The following is a 21390-nucleotide window of genomic DNA, read 5'->3' on the forward strand; positions in this document are numbered from 1 at the left end:
TGCTGGTCAAAGGTTAACAAGCTAACAAAAAATATAAAGAAAAGATGCTAACTACACTTGCCATTCTGATATGTCTACTTGTCACTGATTTTGAAGCACAACACACTCCCTATCTAAGGGTGCTTTCACACCTGCCCTGTTTGGTTCAGTTCAATTGAACTCAAGTTCATTTGCCCCCTAAGTGCGGTTCATTTGGGCAGGTGTGAACACAGCAGTCGCACTCAGGTGTGCACCAAAACAACTGGACTGAGACCTTCTTGAAGAGGTGGTCTTGTCCGCTTACAAACGAACTCTGGTGCGGTTCGTTTGTGGTGAGAAGGTGTTCCGACCTGGATGTGAACCAACTGCAGTCACATGACACATTGTTTGGGTTAAACATGAGCATGTTACAGTCCTGGAGGATTATTAATGTGCACCTCCTCCTGTACTGCCTTAATATGCACATTCAGCACATCCAATGCATCAAAACATTGTTTTCTAGTTGGAGCCGCGCCTTGTTTTCAAACTGTATGGTTTGACTAAAATGAACAATGACAGCAATATAGTCCACGATGAGCAGCGCTAAAATCAGCCTGCGTAGTTGTCCCTCCATTGTGACATTAGAAAGTGTCACATTTATCTTGCAAGTGTACTCTTCTTCAACGTTTTGTTTACTTCCTGGATTTTTCCCACATGGAAATTCTGACCAATCAAGAGCAGCTTTCTCACACAAGGCATTTGATCTGGTCCTCTTATAAATCATGCCGTGAGAACACAAACCAACTCTAGGCAATTATACAACTTTGTCACAAAATCTGTCCCTGATTCAGACCAAAGAAAGACAACTCTAGGTCTGAAAGCACCCTACACACACACACATACACATATGGCTGAATCAGTCTGATGCTAACGCTAATGTTGATGCCATCTTGATGCACACTACTCGTTCACTGGTCAACCTAGAGCTAGTCTCCCATAACCAGAGCAACGTCCACACTTTGATTTAGCACTGTGCCAGTGCTGGGGAAAGCAAAAAGGCCAAAGCAAAACTTGCGAGCAGTGGTGGGGGGCAAGGCGCAAGGCCAGATCTGGAATTTCTCATGGAGGGAGACTGAGTGGATCAGCTTAAAGTCCCTTTTCAGAGTTGTTTTGTTTTGCTTTTGATGTGGGAAAACTATCTTAAACAAAAATATTTATCTTATTTTTGCGTACATTAAAATGTGCCAGAAGGGGCACTTCAAATACGTAATGTCTGCTGTTCTTTGCTGACTAAACAACACAGTTTTGATTTCATCCCAAAAGCTTTTACATTTTTTTGTCTGTTGCACCTGGCAGCATGTTTTCTCTTCAGATGCAACAATGGTGTGTTGAAATAAATAGAAGGAGATTGGAAAGTGATTCTAAAATGTGCCATGCAAAAAGACAACAGCAGCAACCACCCATCAACAAAATCCTATCAGAATCACAAAAAAAGACACGAAGGATTATTGTCTTTGTAATAAACAATTGTTATATGATAATTAGCAGATTTTGGTTGAAAATAGTCCTGTTTCGTGGCAGACATTTTGACTCTATATAAGGACATGCACAGGTGTAGCCAACAATGGGCTCACTAAGCCATGCCAAAGATCCATCATGTGGAGTACCAGAGCTCCGGAACTGGCACTGCTGAATGGAATACAGCTCTTATTATTATCGTTATTAATTACACAGGTGTCTTTCCTGCCATGACAAGTCAAAATGTCTGCTCTGAGAAAGACCCATTGTGAAGACGGATTAAAATTTGTTTACTAGCACACATTTAATCCCGGCTCACTGATCAGCCTGCTTAAAAATTTAAGACTGGAAGTGCGTGTGTTTACGGTACATGGAGAAGAAGAGGAAATCAAAACTAACAACACAACATTATAACTTTAAATGAATTCCAGGATAAATGTCAGGCTTTAAACTTTTATGCTCTGGGGGCAGATTTTGTTTAGAAAGTGGCAAGTGATGGCACGCAGTATGTTTCAAACTTAATTACTAGGCCTTTGATGTCGTACTATTTCCAGGTAACCTAAACTTCATACCTGAATACATCCTCTTAATTTACTGAGCTGGCATATCTGAGTTATGTTGTCTTATATCTGGGAGGCACCTGTGCACACAGATTGCCAGGAACACACAGCTGTGACTCATCAGATTTACAGTGTCTGAGTTTCTCCTTGCCACTTTGATCCAAGTCCATGTTCATGCACAGACTCAACTTCTGAAACAACTAATTAAATCAAATGATTTATTCACTGAGCTTTAATGTGTTTGGAGCCTTTGTTTACTTTTTCCACAAATACAGATTCCACTTTACTTATCTTACTTTTTCTCGTATTTAAAAATCAAGGTGAATTCACTCAACATAACAGTTGCTACTAGCCTTCTGGCTTTGAGTGGTCAACAATAGGGTTAGTCCAGTGGCCAATGTATATATTTTCAAACCGGTTTAATATTCAGCCAAACACTAGACCGGTATACCAGATTTTACCACTAAGTGTCGCACTTGACTTAGCAGCTGCTCCCGCGTGGAACATGATGACGCTGTGTCTCCATAACATCGGAGCTCTCTGTCCACACTGAATCTGTTAAATATGCATTTCTGGTATGCCATGTAAACAAAGCACGTAAATATCAGCTGTGCGCTTGAGATCAGACTTGCTATTTTCTTACATTTGTAACATTATTTTACAGAAAACACTTTTATATTGTGATATTTACTTGAAATGACAAACAGTATAGCCAACAGCAAGTAGGTTGTTGTTAGTGATGGTCATTTACTCCACCATAAACGTTCAGCTCCGTGGCAGTCACCCTCCGGCCCACTGCCACTAAATTTAAAATTTTAAAAGTCACTTAAGGAGACATCGTAAAGATAATTCCTCATTCAAACTCAATGAATCACCCATTCCTCATCCACTGTGGCGCCTTTAAAGTGAGCAACAGGAATAAATACAACAGAGCAGCTTAAAACAGCGCAGCAGCCAGTTAGGACACCTCTTTCGGCGGCTTCGAACCCAAACTGTAACCCTATTTATGCAGTTTTAGTTTTCTTCAGACTCTGCCATGCCTCCTTTTATCATCCAAAAAAACACATGAACTTTCTAGTAAACAAAAACCTCTTGCCCACTCTTACCCCTCCCACATCTGCTGAACTTTGTCACGCTGACATGTTGCTTATCTGTAATGCAATTCAAGTTGGATTTAGCACCATGATGTCAGCGCAGGTTGCTGATGTAGGCTACCTTCTGATTTGCTAGAGTCTGTCTTAGTGACAAATGTTGGTTCAGCCAGTTTGCATAAAATCAACCAGTTTAAGCTCGAACACCTGACTGGACTGGTGAAACTGGAAACTGATCCAACTGTAGTCAGCAACATGATTTTTAAATACAAGGTTTTTTAGGAGATGGCCCCTAAATATCAGATGTCAGAGCTTTAGGTACCTGAACACACTGGTGTGTCATATTAACTAGTGATAGAGGAGGTTTCCAGAAGTTATACATGTGATAATATTACTTTCTTTAGATTGACATGAAAAATGAATGGAATATGGATTGAGAGATTAAAAGGATTTCTTAATTTTATTTTTAATTTTTGCAGATTCAAAGCGTGAGTGTATTGAAAAGTTCGGAAAGCAGCCCAATGCTCGTATATTACATGATGATGACCAGCTCTGCACCACAGACTACTCAAAAATCGTCCCTTTGGAGAATGGAGAGGTAAAATATCATATCAAGTTGTTGGAAAATGAAATCAAAACTGCAGCGTTTTATGACCTATCGAAACAATCTTGTGAAATAAATACATTTGTGTTGTCCAGATTGTGGTGTCTCTGGTTAACGGTCGGCCGGGGTCCAGAAACTTCACCTACTCGCCAGTGCTACGAGACTTCACAAAGGCCACCAACATCCGCCTTCGCTTCCTCCGCACCAGCACCCTGCTGGGCCACCTGATTTCCAAGGCCCAGAGGGATCCCACCGTCACACGCAGGGTGAGGCACATACTGTACAATCTCACACAAAGGTGTTGTGCTGGCAGACTCAAGTTTCCCATTTGGGAAAGCCACATTTACAACTTTGCACCACCTACTCTCCAGCTTCCTTTTTGCTGACACAAACACACCGACCTGCTCCCTCCTGTTCACACATTCATCCTTGTCAGGGACTCATGCCAGATCTTTCTGTCCAGTCATCATGGTAATTCCTTTGGTAAAGACAGCGAGACTGGCTCGGACAGCTCCACCAGACTGCAGGTGCATAATATGGCAACTCTCCCGACAGCAGGAGAACACACACTGTAAAATCTGACAACTTGATCTCACTATCTAAAAAATCTAGGAAACCGATTGTCTAATAAGTAATATAAATATTAATCTCAAGTTATATTTACTTAAAATGTAGCTGTATTTACATGATTTTGTGAAGTTGTTACAAAATGAAATTAACTTGTTCTCTCTGTTAGCAACGTAATCAAACAAAGTTACTTTGACTTAACCAAACAGTTGTGTTTACTCAGTAGAATTTAGGAAACTGATTGCTCAAGATAAATAAAGTAAACACAATAAAGGATGATAAATTGGCAGGATTATTTTTCATATAACAACAAGGCCACTGTTTGTTGAAACAAATGAATTGTAAAGTCACAACAAATATACTTTTATGACTTATGAAATTATTTGAAATAAATCTGGAAATATAAAGACAAAATCTCAGATGTCACTCAGGATTTCAACAGGTGCTCCATGACACAGCTTTATCAAAAATACCAATTTTTAGTCGTGCTTCAGCCAACTTCCATATACATATTATACACACTCTAAACAAAGGTGCTTTACAGCACCATAGTTCTTTGGCGTGTAAACATAGGGGAACCTGTTTTGGTGCTATATGACACCCATATTTTAAAGATGCCACACACACTACAGGACCCTTTAAATGTGGAATATTTCCGTGCACATGGGGAAAAAAGGTTGAGAGCCACTGCTTTAATTTGTTGTCCTCTGGAAATGGGCAGGGAGGTTTGTAAACAATTTTATCCTACTCTTTCATTATTAAACCAAGCTAAACTAAACTAAGCTAAGCTAAGCTAAGCCAAAATAAGCTAAACTAAGCCAAGCTAAACTAAACTCAACTAAGCTATGCTAAGTGAAACTAAGCCAAGCTAAACTAAATGAAACTAAACTAAACTAAGATAAATTAAGCCAAGCTAAACTAAGCTAAACTAAGCTAAACTAAGCTAAACTAAGCTAAGCTATGCTCAGTGAAACTAAGCTAAACTAAACTAAAATTAGCTAAGATAAACTAAGCCAAGCTAAACTAAACTAAACTAAGCTAAACTAAGCTAAGCTAAGCTATGCTCAGTGAAACTAAGCTAAACTAATGGTGCATTCCAGGTAGGCTTTTGAACTCGTAAGTCACGACTTCAAGTCATGAGTTATGACTTTGTAGCGTTCCAGGAAAGTTACGGCAAACTGCCAGTTACTTCCTGTTTAACGTTTAACATGGCGAACCGTATGTTGTGCTTCTCCAATATTTCTATCGCCAAAGGTGCCTGCTCCTTGCTCATTTGAGCGAAACGGAGGAGGAAAACAGCGGTCACAGATGCTATTATACTTTTTATTTTACGTTATCTGTGTGTTTGGAAACGTATTTTGTATTGATTATTCTTGCACTGGAAACCAGCTGTTAGAGCGGCTGCCAATAATGCGTTAACATTAGGGTTATTTTATGTCTATTTCTCACCATGCATCACCTGCATCAACACCGCATCCATAGGGCTGCCACTGTTATTTAGAGGAGTAAGGTAATTGGTTTAGAGGGCTGTGTGACGTCAGAAAGCGTAAGTGGGAGTACATCGATCTGGTACGAGTTCACGGGTGGGAAGTTACGGGTTTGACTGCCGTTCCAGTGCACTTTCACGGGTTACAGGTTGTGAAAACATGAGTTACGGGTTGCCTGGAACGCACCATTAGCTAAGCCATGCTCGGTGAAACTAAGCTAAACTAAACTAAAATTAGCTAAGCTAAACTAAACTAAGCTAAGCTATGCTCAGTGAAACTAAGCTAAACTAAAATAAACTTAGCTAAGCTAAACTAAGCCAAACTACACTTAACTGAACTAAACTAAGTTAAGCTAAACTAAACTAAGCTAAGCTAAGCTATGCTCAGTGAAACTAAGCTAAACTAAATTAAAATTAGCTAAGCTAAACTAAGCCAAACTACTACTTAACTGAACTAAACTAAGTTAAGCTAAACTAAACTAAACTAAATTAAACTGAATTGAAAGCAAACTAAACTAACTAAACAAATCTAACCTAATCATAACTTAACTTAATTTAGTTAATTTAAACTAAACTTAAAAACCAGTGGAGAACCTCTAAAGTACGACTGGCTCTTCAGCTTAGTTTAGTTTAGTTTACTGGTGATAGAACCAGTAGAAAATCCCTAAAGAACCTTAAAGGGGCTCAAAAAGTTCTCTGTGTGATAGCGGTACTATATAGCACCTCAACCCACACCAAACAACCACTGAATATGTAATAAATAAAACAACACTGTAGGTGTTAACATACATCTGTATTCTACTAGTGGCAAACTAGTTGGTCACATTTTTATATTCTTAAACATGTTAACATAACAGAACTTGAGATATCCTAACTCCAGCACATGCAAAATCTTCTTTGTCATGGTCAAGTTAAGTCAGACTAGGTTTACTGAACTTGCTAACACTTAGAAAGAACAAATTAATTTCACCAGACAAACTTTACAAAAATAAGTAAATACAGTTTAACTGTAGATAAACTTAACAATTAGATATTAAGTTACAATAACTTGAGACTAATAGGTACATTTACTTACCTTCTTACCTACTTACTGGTTTCCTAGATTTTTTAGAACAAGATCATGTCAGATTTCCACAGTGTGCTGCGTCAGAGTAATGAGGCTAAAACCTTAGTTTCTTGTTATGTGTTTGAGTTATGATAAAGCAGAACAAATTAGTTCTGCTTTATTTGACATGCTGAGAATAAATCTGTGATGTCAGCTGTTGATTCTTGTCTTTTATTTTTTTTTATAATGCACTGATTCACCCCATAAAAGTAAGCTTAGCTCATGGTCTAAGTTTGTACAACTCAGCATGATCACTTCACGTCTGCTGCCAAGCAAAGCCAGACATTTGTTTTGGTGTGGCTGATGTTGCAGATAACACTGCTATTACTGAAATGAATCAGTTAATAACACTTTCCCTTTTTTTGACAGTATTATTATAGTATCAAAGACATCAGCATTGGTGGACGCTGCGTTTGTCATGGGCATGCACAGGCGTGTGGTGGGGGGCCTAACCAGGACAACCCAAGCAGGTTGGTAATGCCCTTCATCTCAAGCAATGCTTTAAATAGTTGACCCAGTACTTCTGTGTGGAAAGCTCTGGTTGAAGCATTTTTCATCACTCATTAATTATAACCTGACCTGGTTTCTTGTGAGCATTTCCAAAGTTACCTTTAAAGTATAACTTCAACCTGTAAATCCATTTCATTTGTTTATTCATTAACAGAGTGGAGTAGGTTTTTTTTGTACAATGGGCTCCTGTGTATAACCTGAGATGACTTAATGCTGAACACACAGAGGCAAAACCACAGAGATGCAGCCAAATCTGGTGATTTTAAAGATAGTGAATTGTTTCTCAGTAGGGGAAATGACCTCATATGTTTGTGAATTGACATCACAATTGTAAAGAGCAACAGATCATTGTACTTACTCTGTTTACTCGATGTGATGTTACAAATAGTTGGTTAAAAATCAAGATGTGTGATAAAGGTCTGCTTTGAGCCACAGTTGCCTTCTGTACCCTGAACATCTAAACAACAGGGCAACAAAGCATTCAGTCATGCTTCATTGTGTTTCATTGTTTGGTTCCCGTTGGTTTAAAGCTGCTCCTTTCAATATTCTTGTATGAACAATGACTAATATACATAGTTAACATAGTGAAAGGGGAGTGTTATCACCTGATTCTGCAGTTACCCTCGGCTCTATGAAGCATTTTAGTGTCTTTCAATCCATTGTTTTGGTTGTACGGCCCCCAGGCATCTGTCTGTTCTATTCTCGTGAATGTGATATCTCAGGAACGCCTTGAGGTAATGTCTTCAAATTTGGGACAAACATCCACCTGGACTCAAGATATGAACTGATTAGATGTTGGTGGTCAAAGGTCAACGTGACCTCAAATGGGTCCTTTTCATGTGAACACGAGATTCAGCAATGCAAACATCTTTTTTGCCATAACTCGAGAATTCATACTCTAATTATGACAAAATTTCACACAGATATCTCGAAAGGTCAAAGGTCTGGGGCACCCAGTTGCTCAGTGGGTAGAGCGGGTCCCACATACAAAGGCAGTTGCCTTACAGCAGCGGCTGCAAGGCTTGGTTCCAACCCAGGACCCCCTGCTGCAAAGCTGCATGTCATCCCCCTTCTCTCCCTTCCTTGACGCCCCAAACTGTCCTGTCATTAAAGGCAAAAAAACAAAGAGACAAAGATCATTTTTCAATGTCACATCATGATGTTCTGCAAAAACACTTTTCTGGCCATTATTCAAAGCCATATTTCAGGAACAGAAGGGGAGATGTTTGGTCAGGGTTAGCAGACTAATCCTGAGTGTCCATCTATGGTAGAAATCTTCTGTGCTGCCGGCTTGTAGATGTTCATGATGCATCCATGTTTTCAAATAAGTAGCTTCTTTCCAGCATCATTCATATTTAAAGCATGGTCAACTGTCATGATTACATATGAATCTGGACAGACATGGATGTAAACTGCAACTTGACTGATTTGCAAGATACAACCACAGTGTGGTCAGAGATGGGCAAAAACACATAAAAATGTATTTTGATACAAAATACAAAATACCCCTCAAATAAATGTATCAAAATAAAATACAAAATACTGGTGCCAGAAAATGTATCAAAATAAAATACATGTATTTTGTATTTTCAAATACAGAAAATCCTTTTTTTCTTTTTCTTTTTAGCAGTGACCCGCAGCTCTACAGGTAACTCTGTTGGTCAGTTGGTCGGTCGGTTGGTCGGTCAGTTGGTCGGGTGGTTGACAAAGCTTTTCGTGAATATCTCAAAAAGTCCTTGACCAAAAATGCTCAAAATTTACGTGCTGCAATTTAAGACCACAAGTAACTATGCCAGAAAGAACAACCATGATTCATCCATTAATGGCGTGATAGTAGCATATTTGGTCACAGCTATTGCAAATTTGCACTTGTTTTCTCACAATTTGGTGTAGGCTACCCTGAAATATTATTCATTGATTCAGATTTAGATTCAGACAACTTTATTGATCCCACATGAGGCAATTAATTTGTAGCATACTCATCCCAAGCATCAACCACAACAACATACAATTTCCTATGTTATGCACAGTCCAGTTAAACAGACCACTAGGTCATTGAAGGGCACATTGAATGGCCCAAGTTTAAAAAAAAACACATAAGTAAAAAATATTGTTACATCCAATATTATAAGAATGTGTAGCCTATTATTTTTGTTTTTTGATTCGTAGAGAAAATATTTTGAGTATTTTAAATACAAAATTACTCCACTCAAAAGTATTTTGTTACAAATTACATTTGCTTTTATCAGCCTCAAATACAAATTACAAAATACTCACATGTAATTGAAATACATATTTTAAATACAAGTAATAGAAACACTGCCCATCCCTGAACGCGGTAATACTATTTTGGTTCTGTCCCACTGTTTTCAGCTCATTGCTCAGCACCAAATAATAGACAGATTAGCACTAGCCAGCTAGCAGCTTGAAAACCAGATACATCCTTCAGAAGTTGGTGGAGACGGAAACAGCTAAAATTAGAGTGAATGATGGACTCAAGAGGTTGTCTGAAACATGTTGTTTGTATAAATAGGCAGCTGTTTGCTGATACATGACAACTTAATAAGGTAATAATATGCCTGTGTTTACAGCTTGTTCTGTCCTTTACTTAATGAATGTTTAGAGAAAGCACTGGGGAGGGGGGGTGCTGCAAATAAAAATCTGATCATCACTAAATCCAGGTGTCTCATCTCCTGTTTGCAGACGCCAGTGTGAGTGCCAACACAACACCTGCGGTGAGTCATGTGACCGCTGCTGCCCAGGCTTCAACCAGAAGCCATGGCGTGCCGCAACTGTTGACAGCCCCAACGAGTGTCAACGTAAGTGTACATGTACAATGGTTCATTCATTGTGGAAACAAAACCACACTCTGCTACTCCCCACGCTGCTGACTTCTTGAATTACGACCCCCAGAGAGGCCTGAAGTGTCCCCTTGCCTCTGTTATTTAAACCTTGTTGTGAATGCCCTGTTATGGTATTGTAGAGAGCCTCAGTGAGGAGTTGAGAGGACATTCCTCATACGGTATGTATGATGAACAGCACAGTGCACGACTAGCTCCAGGATAACTGCTGTTTGTCATCCTAGCTAGCTAGTCAGCCGGCTAGCCAGGCCCCCCACCTAGTCCCCCATGCTAGCTTATCTGAGAGCCTGTGTCAGCTGGAATCTAATTGCTTTGGACTGTTGACAAATTTCCCCGTCGTGAAAAATGACCTTGAAGCAGCCACAAATGAGAGAGAAAGATGAAGAACACTCTAATTACTGCACCCATGTGGTAGAAATGCACCCTAACCATTCATAAACATTAATGAGACCCATACAGGAAGAGGATGTGCTTTCTTTTTTAACTTGAATTTTATAGTTTCTCCTCATACTTAACAACCAGACTTAAAACTCCTTTTTGGAGAATGAGTGGCTTAAGGTTCTTAAATACAGACAGGGGAGTCTGGGGTAATTTGCTGAGGCATATAGAATAATTCTGTGTGTGTCTTGGGGGTTTCCTCCTCAGGCTGCCAGTGTTTCTCCCATGCCTTCGACTGTTATTATGACCCAGAGGTGGAAAAGAGGAGAGCAAGTTTAGACACCTTCGGCAGGTACGACGGAGGAGGAGTGTGCATCAACTGCCAGGTATGAAATGCATGTCAAGTCTAAACTGATTCCTGTGTGTACATGTGTGTGGTTGTAGGGGAGAAAGAGGGTATCAAAAAAATGAGGAAGAATTCCATGTTGTCTGTGTCCTCCGTGGAGCATTTGATACCGCACCACTTACTCTGCAACCTGTGCAAACGGGTCTGTGAGGCCGCAACAAGCTTTTTCCATTTACACACTTTGCTGTTAGCTCTCCAGGAAATCTGTGTCATCATGTTTTATCAAAATAAAGTTATATCAAGTGTTATTTATATGATATGCCTCTGGAAAATAGAAGCAGAGAGTGTATGAAACCATTGTGTCTCAGCAAATGTGTCAGTGTGCATTTGAAATGAGAAATTCCACTTCACAGAGCAAAGAGGACTCTTGTGTTTATCATTCTGTTCTCCCTGATCAATCAGGTAGGACTTATAGCTCACACATTATTTGTTTGTTCTTCTTTAGCACAACACTGATGGAGTGAACTGTGAGCAATGCCTTGAAGGTTTCTACAGACCTTATGGAGTACCTCCGGAGTCCCCTTCTGGATGCATACGTGAGTTGCGTTTCTGTGTTTGTCCCCTTGATTTAAAGGGGAGACTGACCACCTTTTATGTCCAATCAGTGTTGATGGGAAATGTAGTTGATTGAAGCAATAAATTCTTGAGTGCGTGGCTTGTTGACTGAGAAGGCTGAGTTTGTAGCTGCAAAATCTGTTCTTCCTGCATCCATCCAGGGCATTTGCCATGACAGTGACGTAGTTGGAGGCAAGGTAGAACTACAGGCTGTATTACAGTTTGTATTGCAAACTATAGAAGCTAACCGTGAAAATGACATCCTAAAATGTGAGTGCAAAGGATGTTATAGATCAGGATACATTTTATAGTGTTTTGACTGATTCGGATATGCAGCAGTATTTATTTGAGCTGAAGCCCTGCAAGAGGATACGGCTGGTGGGGACCCTCCAGAACCTGAGCTGTGGAGAGCAAACACCAACTGGTGGTGTCGTTACACAGAGCGCCCTCCGATACCAACAGAAACTGAATTATTCCGCTGCGATGAATTTCAGCATGGCCAGTTTTAGTTGGACGCTGTCACTGATGTCAGAAGAGCCCCGAAAGAGCTCATCTGCGCACTACTATGCAAAGTGTTACTCCTCACTAAGACAGAGATGCGCTGGTGACCTTTTTAAGGATCCCACAGATAAACACGAAAATAACCAAGACCAGCAGGGCCGAGAGGGCAGATGACCACTGAGCGAGTATTTTTGTCATCTAATGCTATTGTAAGCTATTTCATTTAGCTGCATCTTGGCAAAGTGCTCTGATTAATTTAAGTTGGGCTTTTATTGTGAAAGGTAAAAAACAGAACAAGTGCTGCTGTGGAAAATGTGAAAAAAAAAGTTTTGCTGTCTAGATGCACGCTGGCTCAGGCTATGGAGCCTCCATGTTTTTATTTTTTCCCTGCAGGAGTATGGTTGAAACTCATAATCAGCTACATTATGGGCTCTAGTTTCGCAGACCGGGCGAGGCGGAGGCGCAGCGCACCTGCGCTTCGCCAACTGGGTGTGGCCAGGCGGATTTTGCAAGTTTGGCACACCGTGCGCGCTGGCGCAGCTACTCTTCTTTCCCGCCTCTGTCCCTCCTACCTGCGCAAGTCGGAAAGAGGGAGGAGAGAAGGCGTGGAGTGGGTTTTACACACATCACACCAATCAAATGAGCCCCTCTTCTCGCCCTTAAATGCGCCGCGTGAAGGCGTGATGAGAGTTTACTCAATTCGCCATGGCAGAAGAGAGCAGCGGCGTCAGACGGCCAAACTTCTCCCAGGAGGAAACTGATGTTTTGGTCCGGGAGCTCGCAGTGTCCGAATATACGGAACTGCGAGCAGACCTCCACGGGCTGATGATGCAAAGGTAGCCTGGGAGGAAGTCACCACAATTGTAAATCAATGTTGCGTTTCTCTCGTGCGAGCGCGCTCTCTCTTTCTCTCTCGCAGTCTCACTCTGTTTCTTTTCTTTTGACTTTTCTAAGATGACAGATGCTGAATATATACTCCCTATCTGATGCTGTGGCTGTTTGTGGTTGGCTGTGAGCAGCTGTGTTAATCAAATCAGGTTGGGTTTCCATTACGCGTGCCAAACATGCCAAATGGTGCCAATCCCCTTTGATCTGACATCAGATGTGATGGGACAGTCGATATAGACATACATTTATGTGCTGATTGCAGATAGTTGCATTGAATAGTGGTTTTTTGGGTATTTATTGCATTGTTAATGTGCCTGATATTCTGGAAACTTGCCTGTGAGGTTTTGGTGACGCGTGCGCACTGTCCGCCGGTCAGCCAAACTTCGGCTTACACTGGCTGCGCTCCCCCTGCGCTGACAGTAGACCTGGTTTCAGCTGGTGAGCTTTTAGCGCACCTTCGGCGAAGCCTTTTGGCACGAAACTGTCACTGTGCCAAGCTGGATCTGTCGACACCTCCCCCTGCTGCGCCGCCACACCCATCTCAGCGCACCTCGGTCTGCCAAACTACCAAACTGAGCGTGCCTCGGGTTGCGTTGCTCGAAACTAGCTCTGTGCGGGGTTCGCCACCCTGCGCTAGAGCCCTAAGATTTGGCCAATTAAATAATAGTTATAGGCGTCAGAAGCTTGTGCACAATGCATCCTGGTACATGTAGGCACAGAAAAACTCAGCTTTCTTGGTCAATATTGAACACACTGAGGAATTTATTGCTTAGATCGACTACATTTACTATCAACACTGATTGGATGTCCATGTAAGCTGTGGCGAACTTTCACTTTTTGGACACTAATAATTGGACACTTCCTAAATAGTTGTTGCTGCTTGTTTATTTGCTCTGCATGGATTGAAATGGTCGTTGTTTGTGCGAGTGCTGCAATCTGTTTTCATTTTGTATTTCTAGACATATGGAAATAGGAATTATATTAAATAAATGAGAGTGGAAATGCCAATTCAGATACCATTTCAAATCAGTTTCTGCCACTACTTTAATGCAATTAAAAAAAAGAGAGAAAATGTTATTTGTGAGGGTTGAACTTTGCCATCTGTCAGATGTCCAGGACACAGCACTAGATGGGTTTTAGAACTAAATAGTGTCTCGCCATGTAGGCATTTGACCTGCAGTTTATATGACAAACAAGTGAAGTCAAAACAGTCTTCTATTCAAAGAGAGGCATCAGCGTCTTGTTTGAGACAGACACAAATGGCACCACTTATTGCTATACTGAGCTCCGCTCTTGTTTACATTACTTTAATGGTCCGTGGCTGTTCCTCGCCATATAAATAGCTGCCAGTTGTGTTTGGACATTAGAGGGCAGTGGAATTAAACCGGTTGCCCTGAGCGCTTTGAAAAGTAAATCATAAAATCCACAAACTCGTTTAGGTCTGTTTAGCAGAGGAAGGTGTTGGTTTTGGCAAAAAGCAGAGTCAGTAAATGTTCAGTAATCATTATCTGCCCCTGAGATCTCTCATTTTGAGATGATGGATGGTTGAAAGCTTCCTGTGCTTGTTTCTGATATTTGACTCATATGTGGTGAATTTCTTTCTGCCTTACAACCAACAATCCTCTGCTGTCTTTATGTGTGTGGATATCCATGTTAGTCTGCATTAGTGTTGCTTTTAAAGGGATAGTTGGGATCATTTGAAGTGGGGTTGTATGAGATTCTTATCCATAGTCAGGGTATGACATACAGTAGATGGCATGTTCCCAGTTTGGACAGCTAAGCAGGAGTACCAGTACAGGAGCTAAACAATACACTGCTTTAAACAGGGGTCAGCAGCAAGATGTATTTTAGCCACCTAAAAAAGTCCCTCAATAAAATATCAATATCAGTAAAAATGACTGCTATATTTAGAATATTTTTATCACTTCCATATCACACAGTCATTTCCAACAGAGTACCAAAGCCATTATATTGATCTCCTCAAAGCCAGACACCATTGAGAGAAACAGAATTTTAACGCTGCTGAACACAAGAGCTGCTGGTCTGCCTCTGCTTCTGTCAGTTGGTTTGTTTGTGCTATCAAATGACTTTGGCTTTTAAAGGGGTTAGTTGGGATTTACCAAAGTCACACAATAGCACAAAAACTGATTGAGGCAGTTATTAACCTGTGTTCAGCGAGCTAAAATTACTGTTTTTGTGAATGGAGTCTGGCTGCTTTGAAGAGAGCAAAGACGAGGAACTGAAACTGTTAATGGCGTCCCTGTTGGAAAGGGTTCTCTGATGGCGAGGTAACATTTTGAGAACATTCTAAATATGACAAACACTTACAGTTTTTTATGTGGTACTTTTTGGAGGTGGCTAAAATACGTTTTGCTGCTGCCCCACCCATGTTATGTCGGTACTCCTGCCTGCTTCTCCAGTCTGGGGGCGAGCTGACCACCATCCACTGTCTGCAAAAGAATGAACATGGATAAGTCCCTCATACAACCTCACTTCAGAAGATCTGATCTATCCCTTTAAACCGTAATCCACTACAGATTATTGAATACATGACCTAAAATGTGATTTTTAACATATTCCATTTACCCAAAATACTTGGGATTACTTTTTGAATACTTCAAAATCCTCTTGCTGAGCACATTTGTCTGTTCTAAATTTCCACGCCAAAGACACATTCCTGACAGTGTCACTGATGTGCATCGCCTCTGCCATTGCCATGTGGTAGGTGCACTGCACATGCACGCATTGTTGCAATTTTTTAAAAAAAATCTGTTTATGAGAAATGTGTGCCTCATATGAATTTTAGAGCAGTGGTTCCCAACTGGTCCGGCCACGGGGTCCAGATTTCTCCTTAGTCATTAGTTCAACGTCCACACAGTCACACAGACAGCTATTTTGCTGTCTGTCAAGTAGCTGTGGGTTAGTCACTCACTCTACAGCAGGAAACGGCACTTCAAAATAAAAGCTCTGTGCCAGAAATTCACTGTACTTAAAAATAAAGTCTGTTTTCACTTGTAGTCACTGGCAGTCCACTCAGAATGGGCCGGCTACCCTCTTTCAGACCGTGACCCAACAGAGCAAACAAATCAAAACACATAAAGTAATCCGTCATTAAGTTGTCTATTTTTTTTAAAAAAGTTACTGTATTCAGAATATTGTTATTTTGAGCTATAACTTTAACACAATACATTTACTTATAACCCTAACACTGTTACTTGTATTCTCTCACTCCCCAACTCTGGTCTACATCGATGCATCTGTTGGCATGTGTACATATTTGTCTGCAAATGTTAATTTAAAACAAACATGTGACCCCACCAGCCTGCAGGTGTGATGAAAGGACGACAGCCGGCTGTGAGATGGGGTCTGGAAGATGTATCTGCAAGCCACAATTTGCTGGAGAAAACTGCGACCGCTGTGCTGACGGATACTATTATTACCCTCAGTGCATTCGTAAGTTTTTTTTCCCTTATCAAATCCTAGATACCCAATTCTCCCTCAGAATCATGCATAACAGAGAAAACATTATCATTTGATTAAATGATGTGTCTGTGTTTGGGAGCTCAGTGTGTCACAGTATACAGTATCATGTGAAACTGAACCCACTCTTTGATGTTTGGGATCAGTTTCATGTTCACCCTTTTTTAGCCTTGTGTGTTACAGTCTGTCAGTTTTCGCCCCGAGGAGAAAAATGCAACTATTTTGGACTTGTTATTATATGCTCAAAGAAATATGCCTTTAATGCTGCAGGGCTGCACACAGGAGGATGTATGCACATGCTACAGGACTGACACATGCCAAACCTCCATCCAAACAAATAAACTCAAATATTAGACACACAAAGGAGGAATTCCCTCGTATCTCATTCTGATCTGGCTACAGACTCAGGAGTCTGCCAGGGCATGGAGATAAGCCAACCAGTCTTTCATGTTTTGGAGTTGTTGTTTTTTTTATTTTTTCTTCCAGTCTTTGACTGTCATAAATCCTTTAAGGTAGCCTATCTGGTTGAAGTTGCTGCAGTGTTCGGATTCAGTGTTCTGACAGTCACTTGTTTTTTGTCTGATGGGGCATTTATGTTTTAAACTTTAACTTAATCTATTTTAACTAGTCCATAAAATGAGTCATAGAGGCATCATTGTAAACCTCTTTGATGAATCAGTGATATCATTCTTAAAGTTTTTACAGTAATAATAGAAGAAAAAGCAATAAATCTAATCTGTCCCGCTGGCGGATTGTTTCTTATGTCATATAACTTTAAATTAATTGCAGATTGCTAAATTCAGACTTGCATTTTATGAGTGAAAGATAGATTTATTACTTGAAGTTATTATTAAACCTGGGTCTCTCATCTCCGGGCTGTTTGCACTGACAAACTAGTCTAAACATGCGGACACAGTATTTAAGAGGCTGTCTGGGTTTCAAGAGACTCTTCTCTGCTGTCTTGTGTCACTGTAAGATTTTTACGATTTCTGTTTGTGATACAGTAGATCAAAGTTGATTCAGTTTATTGCTGGCAGAAGGCTGTGATTCATAGGGGTCACAGTGTTAAAGGGATAGTCTGACATTTTGGGAAATACCCTTATTTGCTCTCTTGCCAAAAGTGAGATGAGAGGATTGATATTGCTGTTCTGTCTGTATGTTAATGCTAGATGTGTAGCAGTTAGCTTAGCGTGAAGACTGGACACAGCTAAACAGCTTGTCTGGCTCTGTTCAAATTTACTGAATCAACCAAGAAAGTCAATGAGCATATTTCCCAAAGTGTCAACTTTTCAATTAATCATTTATTTATCACATGAATTGAACATAAAAATAATTACTCTGTATCTCAAAATAATGACTTACTTATTTCAAAATACAATCAATCAAACAATTATTTATTTGTCACATGTACAAGGTACAACTCCAGTGAAATGTGATGCCATCAGCTCCCTTTAACTTGTGCACTGTAATTCAGTCCTTTTTTGTGTCCTCTTACATTTTAAGCTGCGACTCAGTGAATTCATTGATGACAGGGGGTGGGCGATATGGCCCTAAAAAGTATCACGATATTTCAGGGTATTTTTGCGATAACGATATTCTTGACGATATGACAAATTAGTAAAAAATAAATTATTAATTTCAGAAAATAGACTTGCAACAGAATTAGTGATATAGTTTTACAGTTTGCCTTCAAATATTCAGTAAAAACTAAAGAAAAATTATCTCATTTCTTTAGTTTGTGAACAACAACAGTAACTCAAAGTGAGATTCATATTCTGTATACAATATTAAAAGTTCAACAAAATAAAATCTACCACAAATTACACATTTAAACAGCTAAATACAAAAAATGTCCCCTGGGATCTATTTATATAAATCAACAGGTCATTTCCTTCTTTTAGCAAAATCCCAAATGATGTTGTATTTTTCCACCTGGACCTTTATGCTCTGCCATTTCTCCTCGAATCATCACGCTGTAACCTGTGACAGGCTGTTATGATACCACAACTATCATAATACATAATAAAGATGCATGACAAAATCACTTGATGACACTGAATCATGTGCACACGGCAAGAGAGGAGAGGGAGAGACGCTGTGCTGCTGCCAGAGGAGCCGCTGAACGGTAACTCGCTAAAAGAGTCCGGGGCTGTTCATAAAACATTCAGGACGCCACAGTTTATTCCACACTACTGAGGCTGCTGCTGTTTTTAGAACCATCACAGAGTCTGAAATAATTTTATTGTCAGCCATGCTTGTTGTTGCCGTGGTAACAGTATGACGTCAGTGTGTCATCAAGTCAAAATATTGTGAGCATTACGATATGAATTTTTCATATTATGATGCTACAAAATTATAGCGGTATAATCGCGAATGATATGATATGGCACACCCCCATCGATGACATCATCAAGGTTTGTTCACATATCTCGACCTCGAGATGACTGCATGGTCGCTCCTCCCAAACACGGGAAGTGACTCTGCTCTGGACTTCTCTGAACGTCGTGTATCAGTGATTCAGAGTGTTTATTCCCCTTGTGGCACAGTGTGAGCAGGAACAGGACAGCACCTCAGATTCCCACAGTCACACCACCTTTAATAATGTATGCCTCAAACTGCATAGCGGTTTGTTGTTTATGAGTTTGATGTAATTTTTCAAATCTTACATCAAAAGCAACCTCCCACTGCGATAAATAAAGCTGACACTTGAGGTTTTACGTGATCACAGTTTCCCATCAGTGGAGGTCTTAATTGCGTTGCTTTTCCTTTGCAATCAGGATATCCCGTATACGAGCCGACCACCAAATCCCCTGCAGGACCTATTGTTGGTAAGTTCAAAAAACAAGCAACGTCTTGTACCACAATTTAGCTTGACAGATGTTTTTAAACAAGCATTTAAAAATGCTATTACTGTTGATCCTCTTCTTTTTTTCTCCATTCTTTTTTCTTCCTCTCCATATAGGGCCCACTGCCTGCCCTCCGGGTTATTTCGGCTCACCCAGCTGTCAGCGTGAGTGTGATTACACCCGATATGTTGTGCTGCTATGGAGGTGTTTACAAGGCTGTGTTATGTTAACTGCTTTTATTGCTTCTTCTCATTTGCATCAACTGTATCTAAAGAAAAACAAAACAGCTGAAACTGTATCCTCTTAAAGAGCTTTTTTACAGCGCAGTCCTTGACATTTTTGTCACCTGAGTCACATTTACTCACAGTCAGTCCAGGTTGTTAAAAAGGGCTTTAGAGGACCATGTAAGGCACCACTGAGTCTGACTTGGTTTTCTGCAGAGTTAAATGTGATGAACTTGTGGCAGGGGTCGGTCAAGAAAAGGCATAATGTATACATGTTTGACTAACATGAGATCATGTTTGTAGGCCTTATGAAAACAGAATTAGCTGTATGTTATGGTTGGATTTAATGGGGAAATACTTAAACAATATATCATCAGGAAGAGTAAATCTGCTGCTCAGTGACAGCAGATCGCGTACAATTGTTGAGCAAAATCCTGCGATGGTCGTAAACAATTATGTCCGTCAGTAGGGATTTAAGCTCAAGTGGTCTCTGTCCTCTCCAGACTGCAGTAGTCAGTTGGGACAATTCAGTGAGAACTAACCAGTCTATTATTAGTGATGCTCCAAACTGCCCTTTCTGGTTTTCTCTTAGCTGGGAAGCCCATTATTAGTAATATGGCATTTCTATTTGAACAAAGACCTTTAGCCCTGTCTTATCATTTGTCAGAGAATGAAGGTAAACAATAACTTTCCCTTAACTTGTTTGAATAACGTGTCTTTTATCCTGTGAGCTGACTGAAAAGGAATTTATTCAGCAGCCTTCGAAAAGCTGATTTTAATGTTTTGGAGCTGCTTAGGGACAAAAAAAAAAAACCCAAACTGTGGCAGTCTTTCTGTTTGCCATCCTGTCATATTGCCAAGTCTATTCACATACCAATACCAGGGGAGACTTGGCAAGATGTAGGCACCAGTGTAGCTGTACCACTGTGTGCCACAATATAAGAACAGTGCCACTAGAGGAAGTGTTTGTTGTTCCCTGTTATTCAGCGGGACCGAAGAAAGAGCTCAGGCTCATTAATAAGCAGACTCCAGGGTTCAGCAGGGTTACTAATTTGAATTTCTTTTAGTTTGGATTTAATTTGATTACGTTTATTGTTGAAATATACATGTCCAATGTGTTTGTGCACAGCGTGCAGATGCGACTACAGAGGGACAGCATATGGGGTGTGCGACGCTTTCGGCCGCTGCCTGTGTCGTCAGGGTGTGGAGGGGGCGGGATGTGACCGCTGTCGACCTGGATACCACTCCTTCCCAAACTGCGAGGGTGAGAAAGCATCACCATGCCAATGAGTATTTACACCCCATAAAGACACAACATCATCAGTGTAACTTGTTTGAATGATTATGAAATGTGACCTTTATTTTGAAAGAGAGGCCGCAACATGCTATAATGTAGATGAAAACAACGACAGCATGTTGTAAAAGGAACTTATTGCAGACAGTGTCACAGTGAGGGTTGGTGTGCTACGAAGTTGGCATTTTGTCCAGCAATCTTTTGCTTTATTGTTACGCAAAAGTGTCCCTTTGTCTTCATGAATGCTGATTGCACTAGTTTCTGAAGCAAGTAAACTTCGAGCAGGGCTTTGGTTTTGACCATTTTAAAGTCTAAACTTAAAGCTCCTCTCTGAGAATTTATTAAACCCCTTAAAACTAATGTAGTGTAGAAGTAATGTCTTCGCATTTTTTTATTATCCCTTAAAAAGGCTTAGATGTAACTCTTAACCTTTGCCTAATTTAGTATGCACACAATTATAGATATGTAAGTTGGCCCCACCCAGTGGCGGTTCTAGCCTAAATGGCGCCCTGGGCGACACCCTCCTATGGCCGAAAATGACCCGAGTCTGACACAGTT

General features: G+C 40.4%; 1 protein-coding gene across 3 annotated transcripts in view; it reads left to right on the forward strand.

The window, feature by feature from the left end:
• LOC125901613 (laminin subunit alpha-3-like) overlaps positions 1–21390 on the forward strand; it is an 85503-nt gene that overhangs the window by 17614 nt on the left and 46499 nt on the right. For all 3 annotated transcript variants that reach the window (XM_049597345.1, XM_049597346.1, XM_049597348.1), the window contains exons 4-13: positions 3607–3725; positions 3827–3997; positions 7259–7359; positions 10103–10218; positions 10906–11024; positions 11490–11580; positions 16310–16441; positions 19246–19296; positions 19431–19478; positions 20668–20802. In XM_049597345.1, coding sequence (XP_049453302.1) covers positions 3607–3725; positions 3827–3997; positions 7259–7359; positions 10103–10218; positions 10906–11024; positions 11490–11580; positions 16310–16441; positions 19246–19296; positions 19431–19478; positions 20668–20802 — 1083 coding nt within the window. The remainder of the gene's footprint in view (positions 1–3606; positions 3726–3826; positions 3998–7258; positions 7360–10102; positions 10219–10905; positions 11025–11489; positions 11581–16309; positions 16442–19245; positions 19297–19430; positions 19479–20667; positions 20803–21390) is intronic.

The sequence above is a fragment of the Epinephelus fuscoguttatus genome, linkage group LG15, assembly GCF_011397635.1.
Source record: "Epinephelus fuscoguttatus linkage group LG15, E.fuscoguttatus.final_Chr_v1".
NCBI classification, from domain to species: Eukaryota; Metazoa; Chordata; class Actinopteri; order Perciformes; family Serranidae; genus Epinephelus; species Epinephelus fuscoguttatus.